This window comes from Megalops cyprinoides, chromosome 7, assembly GCF_013368585.1.
Source record: "Megalops cyprinoides isolate fMegCyp1 chromosome 7, fMegCyp1.pri, whole genome shotgun sequence".
In the NCBI taxonomy this organism is placed as follows: Eukaryota; Metazoa; Chordata; class Actinopteri; order Elopiformes; family Megalopidae; genus Megalops; species Megalops cyprinoides.
This window is the reverse complement of record NC_050589.1, coordinates 35,740,803-35,750,640: the sequence shown is the minus strand read 5'-3', so window position 1 is coordinate 35,750,640 and position 9,838 is coordinate 35,740,803. Positions and strand designations below refer to the sequence as shown.

Sequence of the window (9,838 nt, the reverse complement as noted above, 5' to 3'; positions counted from 1 at the left end):
TAGAATTCTGAGAGCTCTGAGATTTTTAATGATTTCTTTAACTGTGGCAAACTCACTGCCTAGCAAAATGGCACAAATGAGCAAATCTCATCATCTCACAAAAATCTTAAGAGAAGTTTCAGTTTAGATTTTGTGAAATGAAAGATGTCACTGGAAATCAGAGAATATATAATTCAGTTGTATACCCACCACAGGTAAGTTTAAATCAAGGCTCCATTTAAGTATGCATGTCCTCAGTTGCCAAACTTTGACAATTGAGTATATTTGAATAATCTAGCAAGAGGTAAACTCCACTTTGACATTAATAAAAAAATTATGTAGGTGACATCTCCAGAATGATACCTAACACCAGAATTCAGTAACAGCTATATTTGTTTGCACAAATTTATTGGGGAAAAAAACATATATATATATATATATATAGTGTTTATCTAGGATCATACTTGTGACAGGGATTCCTGTCTTCAGCATAGTGTTCAGATATTTATAGTGCAGATACTATCCAGTTAAATGGATTTTTGAATACTTGTGAATAATAGGACAGCTGCTGCCAACACCAAGCTTACTTAGTTTTTTACATAGAATTTAAATTTGGTAATGTGGATGGATAAGATTGACTTAGCAAAGCAGTAAAATGCAAAGATCAGAAACTCTGTCATAGTAAGATGGATCACGAGAGTCATGGAGGGACGTTTGGTCCTGCAAAGTTACAGGTCATTTCCCAGCCTCTCAATCTCATCCAAGAAGAAGTCCAAGTCCTGCCGAGAAATCTGAGGCGAGAGGATCACCATTCGGAAGAAGTTGACCCTCTCTTTCTGTGGCTGATAGCCAACCATCATGCTCCCCTGCTTCATCATGCGCTCCTTTATGACTGGCGCCACCTGGTGAGGAAGGAGTGTTACTACTAAATTCTCACAGACCACTCACACAATGATCAGGGAGAGGAGGAAGAGTAATTTTAAATCTTTCCCGTTACATAAAATAATCTCAGTCTACAGACAAGATTACACAAGTGCATCATTTCAGCCTCTTAGAAACCTACCTTAGACAATCTACGTCTGTAGTCCTCACTGTCCTCCATACCTCTCAGACTGGGAGGTATGAACCAGAAGCACACATTCACAAACTGAGGCTTTTTAGAGGGAGAAGGACAAAACCAGGAAAGACAAGAGCAAGTTTGAGGGAGACGAAGAGAGAGAGAGAGACAGAAAGAATGATTCCATCATGCACATTTATTTTTATTCTTTTTTTTTAAGGAGTTAAAAAACAAGCAAAATCCCAAACACAACGCATTACATTAAAACAGAATAATAGTTATAGTAAGACTTCACCTCTGTAATGCTGTACTCTCAGATGTATGAACATGGATTACCTACCTCATTGACAAGTTGAAACCCCTCCCTCTTTCTCATCTCCTCTACAAGGTACCTGCGGGTTTATGGAGAGAGACATGGACAGACAAGTTAGACAACTCCTTTAAAAAGCAACTCAGTTATTCTTATGAGAAAGTAATACCCAGGTAATGGGTTTGGTTGGACAAGCAAAGCTTTTATTAATGATCCTTGTGAGGGACTTTCTGTTTGCTTGGTGCAGATGGGTGAACACCTTCTCCGGGGCTCATTTTGAAATTCTTGTTGATTTTTTTATGTCAAGTTCCGGAAGACGTACACAATAATTTATTTACACTATTGAATTTTCCACAGAACAGCCCTCAGTTCCCTTTAACATAGTGGTGAAGCCCAGTGAAGCCCTGCCTTCACTGAGTAAGAAACTATGGGTAACACCTGGCTAGGAAGTGCAAATGTCAAACAATTCTAGGAATAACTAAAGCAGAGCTAATCTTGATTATATGAGAATGCAGCTCTTTGGCTTCTCATACATTTATCAGCTGATCCATCTGCTCACACTGCTCTGCACCGCTTGGTTACCACTCTGTACCTAGTGTAAGCAAAGGCCTTTTCCACGCGTTCTGCCAGGCCTTGCGTGCCCAGAGCCTTCCACATTAACCACAGTTTGAGGCAGTCCACCTTCCGGCCGCACTGCACTGATTTGTCGCCCGTGTCTAGACTCATGTCATAGAACTTGTCCTGCTGAAACAGGTAGGTCGCGTTGGCGCAATGACAGCGCTTCAGCAGGTTCTGTCAGGGGGAAAAAAGATAAGATAATTAAAGGGCTTTGTGGGAGTAACCAAAACCCCTACAATAAGGCAAGAGGGCATGTTCTAACACAACAAAACTGTCATGCCAGGGCATGCTGCTTTACGTATGCATTGCAAATGTTGCAAATGTGAAATGAGTTCAGGAGACCAGAGGGGTCTTTCAGTTGCTGCATAGGTGCCGAGCATGAAAACACACAGTGCCACGGTGCTGCAGCAGGCCTTACCGTGGTGTCTTTGAGCAGAAAGACAGAGCACTGTAGGCCCGTCAGTAGCATCTTGTGAGGGTTCCACGTCACCGAATCTGCCCTACAAACAGAACAGGTAGGGTAGAGGTGGAGTCAAGTCTTTCCCTCAGCACAACCACCCCGATGCCCGATGCCCACCTCAGATACCCATCAGTCACACTTAAACTGATTTAACATAAGCCCATCTCGTCTTAGACTCATATCACAATGTGGGTCTAAGATGAGATGTGTGAAATGGTTAATTCACGCACCTCTCAATTCCCTTAACCAGGTGTCTGTGCTTCTTGGAAAACAGCACACTCCCTCCCCATGCTGCCTGCAGGGGGAAAAGAGCACAAGCCACACTGTTATGAATCCTTAAATAAATGTATGAATGAACACATTTTTGAAAGGTGGTCATTTGAGGGGGTTATTTTTTCTTTTTTTTTTGGACACTGTATGTGACTGGGCTTCGACATTAATCACTCATCAGGAGATACAGATTCATTGAACTGTCAGTAGTGCCATGCTCCGACACATTTCTGCAAGTCTAAAACATTTGAAACCATGTTTTAGACTGGGGGGGGGGTGGCAATAACTCACATCTACATGCATCCACAGCCCATGCTTCTCACAGATATCAGCTATGCTGTCCAGCGGGTCAAAGGCACCCTGTATGGTGGTGCCTGACGTGGCACTGACCAGAAACGGCACTGCACCCTGAGGGAGAGGAAGAGTATCAAGATATGACCACATACCTAAGGCAGACACCATTCCATCACTTACAGCACAAAAATTCTGCATTTTTCCATTGGACTCAACCTTACATCCAGTACAAGTTACTGCCTGCTCAGTCCTCTTCATTGACTCCCTGTCCCTGCTTAGCTTCAGCTCAGACCTCCCGTTCTCACTTCCTGCTATATACACTGTTCTGCTTTCTTTTTTTCTATGTATCTAAGCCCTCTCATCAGCTGGTACTATTGTCCAGCTCTTCACTTTGGAATCATTTTTGTTTCCTCTGAAGCTCTAAAGTCATGCAGTGAATTTCTGTCCTGTAGGAGAGCATCTGTTAAACAGATGTTATACACAATACACTGATCCCATCATGAATATATTCAAACATTCATGGTGTAAAAATATTAAATTGTTACTTTAAAAATTTATTTTTAATTTATAATGTAAAATTGTTGTGTAATTATGCATAGAATCAAATATGATTTATATCTATAGTCATTACAGGTTAATCCTAACTGAGCCAACTCCTCTCTACATCTTGTGGGGAAAAGCTGCAATCGGTGCTGTAAAAATCTTGGTATGTTGGAAATGGTGACATGTGATTCAGAGAGGTTAGCATTGCTATTTTTCATTATTTAGCTCTCCTGTGGATCAATAAAATTTCCCCAAGCATTCATTTAGTCAGTGCAGATCCATCAAATTGTGACCTTTAGAAAAAAAAAACTGTAGCATTGTTCATGTAAATGTAAGTAAAGTTTACCATCTTCCTCTTAATGAGCATTTGGAATGGGTGATAAGTTACAATTCAAGGTACAGTTTGCCTCTCATGAGGCCTCAGATTTGTGCTTCGCACGCTTAAACACTGCTACATTATTTAATAGTAACTGCATGCTTTTCATGGTGCAGAGCTATCCTGACCCGAGGCCATCTCCCATGAAACAGGATTGACAGAGTTAATTTTTGTAAACCTGCCTGTGATCTAGCAAGCTCAATTTTCTCATCTAGGTCTTCTGGAATCATGCAACCCCTGGGAGATAACAACAGAATAGAGAGAGAGAGAGAATATGACATGAATCATTTGCAACAGCAGGAGTTTGACTGATGTGTGCGATGGTAAGGGCACAGTACCTTTCATCCACCTTCACAAAGTGGACATTCTCCAGTCCAATGCCCTGAAACGAAGCGGCCTTACAAACAGAGTAGTGGCTCTAGATGAAAAGGAACAACAAGAAGGGTTATTTATCATCTGAGACCTTGGTCACCCTGCTCTCTGCATTCTGTGCATGTGTCAAGGCATTAAGGTGTGGCCACAGCCGTCACTGACAGTACAAATGTACATGGTGCCAGTACTGTGGCTGCACTGCCAATGAAATTCTCCTAAAATACAGCCAACATGCAGCTGACATGAAATTCTTCTGAAATGGTAACATCCTTCATTTACAAACAACTGAGTGAGCGACTTCCCAACAGCAAAGGCAGTGACTTAATTATAGCAACAAAAGCACTATAAGGTAATCCACCAGTTATTACATCCTCTGAATAGCATCAGTTCTGTATTTGTTACAGATGAAGGTTATTTCAGATAAAGGGTTCACATTGTGATTTGAGAACGGACTCAATTTTTCCTGATATGTTTCTCTAGTTTGATCCCTAAGTGTCCCTGCTGGTCTTTTCCATTCACCTCCTGGGATGTGAAGACGGCCAGCCGAGGGACAGCCCATAGCCCCTGCAGCTTGACCTGTGGGAAGGCCCGGTAGCGTGCCAGGTTCATGGCGTACATGTTGGAGATGGAGCCGCCAGGGCAGAAGATACCGTCACCCTCTGCCCAGCCCACCAGCGCCCGCAGCTTGGACAGTACCACATCCTCCATCAGCACGAACACGGGGGCCACCTCGTAGGTGTACCTCAAACGCAGAGCGAGAGGAGAGGCCAGTCACCAACAGTGAGATGACTGCAGCCACCACCTACCACTGTGCCCCCAGCTGGTAAACGACTTGGTCTCAAAGGCCAATGCTATCAATAAATTTATTCAACCTGAACAAAAAACAATTGAAATCACTATCTGCACAAATGCACAATCAACACGCTGACACACATCTTTGCACACAGAAGCTGCATGTCAAAACACAGTGCATTCTGCGAACTGAGCCACTTGAATAGTTTTAACTTCACTTTGTCATTTTGAACAGTCCTGCAACATTGGCCCAAGCTCAGTAAACACATGCTTACTTGCACATGCTAATTCTAATAAATGGTTGACCAAAAAAAGAGGTTATGCACGTGACGTCATAATAGGCGGAGTCACTGAGGGTTACACCCACTGAGTGGCAGAAAGACTTAGGCCTACTGAGTGGCAGCGTTGGCGTTCAGCTTGAATGCCGTGAAAACACAAAAAACACACCTAAACTGGGAAAGAGCTGTTGTGTGATTAACTGTACAAATAGATTCAACAAGAAATCGGAGCTGTCTTTTTACAGACTGCCGAAAGCTAAATAAAAGAGAAGCATATGGATTGCAGCAATTCGCAGAAACACCTGGAATCCAGGCACCGAAATGTGTAGCTTACAGCTTTCCTAATAAAAGTTGTAATAAAATAAAAATATTTGTACAAACCTGTCCACATACAACCAGAATATCCATTAGTGTCTCTTGTAACTTTAATTTCGCCAACAAATCCCGCCTTGAAGTACGACCAAGCTTTTGCGGACATTCTAAAACGCTTAACGTGAAACGGCTTAACGTGGCTTAATGTTCCAAAATAGCATCCAATGATCACCAAATTTGTCTGACATGTCACATGTCATAAACACCATCTCCTATCAAAAAAGCAAAACTAAAATCCAAGAAATATGGTAGTTAGGCCGACGGTACGCTGTCCTGTCAGTTTTGCTTTTTTGTTATTTGATTGCGGTTTGAAAAATTAAGCTATGAAGCGTCTTCCTTATAATGAGCGTCAATGGAGAGTTTAGCTTTTTTTGATAGGAGACAGTGTTTATGACATGTGAGATATCAGACAAAATTGGTGATCATTGATCGCAGTTTTGGAACATTGAGCCAAGTTAAGCGTTTTAGAACGTCCCGGCTTTTGTATGCCTTCAGGCTTTGCTTTGTGTATTTCCCCGCTGTCCAGGTACATATAAATGTCAGGAAGCCCGATTCCTGGCCACATGTCAATGTCCATGGACCACTGCTTCTTTGGTAAGTTGTAAGGATCACTGTCGCGTCCAACTGCCTTTAATTTAAGCAGATAATCGTTTGTTTTACTCCCGGTTTCGCAGTTTCCCCTACTATAGGCAGCCATGTTGCAGGATGTTTTGCCACTCAGTCCGACTGAGGGGGCGTATTCCGGCGGGAAAGTGACGTCAGTGCATAACCTCTATAAATGACTTATTCACAGCTATTCTCCACTCATACTTGTATCACTCCTTTGTGTGCCTTTTACTTCACCACCTGATTTCGTCCACCTACCCATTCACACTGGTTGGTATTTTAATGCAGATTAACATCAGTGAAAATGGGATGAGGTACCCTAAGTAATAACCAGAACATGGGTGGTCACTGTCTACAAACAAAAAGTAAGAACGGATCATATTAGAGCTTGTTTGATTGTTCCCAAATTGAAAATGCTTCAGCTGTGGGTGACCACGGGGTGTGTTCGGTCTCACTCACTGGCTGGTGTTGAGAGCCTCAGTGAGGAATCGCCCAGTCAGGGCATGGTAGTCTACACCCGCGAACAGCTGATTGAAGAACCGAGGATGATCTGTGGGCAAGGGAAAAAAAAGCAACAGGTGTCACCCTGAATGCTGAGCGAAACTTTGCGCAGAGCATTTGAGGACAGGCGAGGGAAACCGTGGCCGTGGCGCCACTTACTGGTCTTGACGCTGTACTTGGCCACGTCCCGGACGCGCTGCAGCAGCTGGTCGTGCGTCTCTCTGCCCTCCCGCAGCTCCAGGTCCAGCACGGCCCGCAGTTCCTCAGGGTCCTGCCACTCGCACACCTGGATGGGCAAACAGAGCACCGAGCCATTCCCTCAAAAGCTCTCTCCCTTCGTGCAGACTGACCTCCAGTCAGCACACGAAGCATGCCCATGAGGCATTGGCCTCCTTACCACTGACCCCAAATATGTACAGAGCCAAAGAGGGATAAGGAGGGGGTGGGCATAGTGCCACTTTGCATGTTATTTCTGTGCACAAGTACACTTCTAAGGAACGCCAAAGCACAGGCAGAACCGGAGATCTGAAACAACATGACAAAAGAACAATGATAAAAGTATAAGACACCTTCTCATCCACATCGGTTCCCTTGCACAGTGCCTCCTCCAAAATGACTTGGAAAGCTTCAGTGAGGAAGTGCTGACCCTCAGCATGGTCGAGTAGTGGCCCATTCAGATGCTCTCCGTTCTGGAGTGTCGCCATACTGGGCATTTTGCCATCTGGGGGAAAGATATAGGCGAATTCTATTTCTGACAGAAGTCTTTACGCCCTAGTCTTGGAGATGATGACTTTAACATATGCATACTTTAGATAACTATGCAACAGCAGCAGATCAAGCATGCCCTTAAACTGTAGTCTTGGCTCCTTCCCTTATTCCCTTTACTGTACCCCTTCACTGCGGTTGCCAAAATTTATAGCAATGAACTTTGTGCAACCATGTAATACCCACCAGATGAACTGTGAAATGCATGTTTGTCCTTATATGATCTTGGATACACTTTTAAATTGATGCCGCGACAAGACTGGAGTATGGAGACCAGACTGGAAAATCAAAACTGAAATGCACCAAGGATGGCAAATAAACCAAGAAAATTTAAAAAAAAAAAAAAAAAGTGTTTTGTTGGACAAATCCACCACTCATATCAGTGCTACTAGGATAACTGACTTGGTGGGTGTTTGAATAAGTGCAAATGGAAAAAGCTAAACACACTGACAGGGGTCCATTTTCACTTATCGATCTTTTCCAAAAATATGATTTTTTCTTTAAATAAAATATTCTGTTTATTAATAAAGGCAAGGTCAACTACTAATAAATGCCCTTTCTGCCATCTAGTGGGCAAATGACTGCTCTTACTTTGAGGGAGTCATCGATTTTATCGATGTCAGTCAGGGAATGAGAGACATCGATTCTAAACTACATAATACTAAATACTAATACTAAGTTCTCGCTATTTTTTCCACTGCCTAAAAGTAATATATAGAACCTTTTGGGACTTAAGGGTTCTCATACAATACCAAAGAAGAAAGGTCACGTAAGGACTTCAAACAACCCAAGTACCTTCCTTAAAGAGTATCTTGTGCTTCGGAAAAGTGGTTGTAAAATCAATATTACAAGCAGTGTGCTTTGTCTGATAGGATAGCTTTGTTTTGAGTTTGATATCTGCTGTCTGAATGTTCCGGGGGGAAGACGATGATAAACATGTATTTCAAATGTATTAAATCTCATAATTTAATATTTAACAAACCTGCCATGCTGTGATTGTTGCCTGGACCTTTGCATCAATCAATTTCCAAAGTAGCACAAAGTATCTTTGTATCACGTCCCGCCTCAGCCCTCCTGTCCCCCCGCCCCCTCTCTCTCCAAATCCACGCTCTCAAAACTTGTGGAAATTTCCGTTACCAAGACAAATCTTTACCTTTGACAATGGAGCCAAGCTTGTGAAATGCGTACAAGCACACAAGCCTGTGAAAAAGTGTACCCATTTGAATTTTTGACTTTTCTCTTATTGAAAATACTGTGAAATCAAAGGCTATAAAGCATGCATAACCTACACCATTCTCCAGACATTACCGAATAGCCAGCTAGGCAGTATACCGACCGAGACAAAAAATATGCCGAGAGAAATGCAACTTCACATCCTGACACAACAGTGCGTTATAATAGGTAAAATGGTAATTGCTAAGCTCTTTATGATTTTTGTCAGACCGTTTAGTAAATTCATTCATAATACATTTGATCAATTTACCTTTACCATCTCCGACTTCCTGCACGTATTTGGTCGCAGCTGCCGTATTCATAGTTGACTGCGTGACTAGGTCCTTGCGTTCACATCAGCTTGCTGACAGTTTCGGGCGAAGAGTAATCAGGGTATCTGAGCGCGATTTAAATGCAACTGAAGCCAAAAAAGGAGCTTAGGATTGGATGTGGATGCTGGGGGTGGGAACAAATGCATTATCTATGATAAGAAAGTCTGCTGGAAGACATGGAGATGATGTTTATTTCACATCAGAACACGACGAACATTTCCTTGCCTTTTCCCTGGTTTGTACGGATGGACTACGTGAAAAATAACATAAAAACGCCTGCTTTCAGAGATACAATGGCACACCCCCCGCTACACTAACCATAAAAATGCACTTTGTAGTTTATTTAGTTTTTTGGGGTTTTTTTTTTTTGTAATTTTAACATTCTAGTTGTTTATGCATGGCAGGTATTGCTGACCGCTCGACTACCGTCGACTACTATAATTTCAGCGCACATCTAATTGTTTTGCTTTTAAGGTTGTTCGTTAATCGTAGAAAACTTGAGTGAGCAGTCTCACTGCCACATGGGCTCCCGATAAGGACGCCCCTCACCCCATCCCTTTCTCCCAAGATTCAGTGCTGGCTATTCTTCTCAAATAAAAATCTTCACCGCCCAGGAATATATATTCTTGTGTCATGGCAAAATAATCACCTGTCTGATGTAGAAAGTTGGTCTTAAATGAGAAGTCACTTCCATTTTGCTT

General features: G+C 42.5%; 1 protein-coding gene across 1 annotated transcript; it reads right to left on the bottom strand.

Annotated features, from left to right (window-relative positions):
* Window positions 1-477: 477 nt before the first annotated feature.
* Window positions 478-9,170, bottom strand: csad (cysteine sulfinic acid decarboxylase). The gene is made up of 14 exons (XM_036533030.1): window positions 9,077-9,170; window positions 7,398-7,549; window positions 6,988-7,114; window positions 6,787-6,877; window positions 4,799-5,021; window positions 4,246-4,325; window positions 4,090-4,144; window positions 2,986-3,102; window positions 2,655-2,719; window positions 2,383-2,464; window positions 1,939-2,138; window positions 1,377-1,428; window positions 1,043-1,132; window positions 478-881 (listed from the first exon to the last, which is right to left on the bottom strand). Exons 1-14 carry the CDS (start codon window positions 9,126-9,128, stop codon window positions 708-710), a joined length of 1,560 nt encoding a protein of 519 aa, XP_036388923.1. The 5' UTR covers window positions 9,129-9,170; the 3' UTR covers window positions 478-707.
* Window positions 9,171-9,838: the final 668 nt, after the last annotated feature.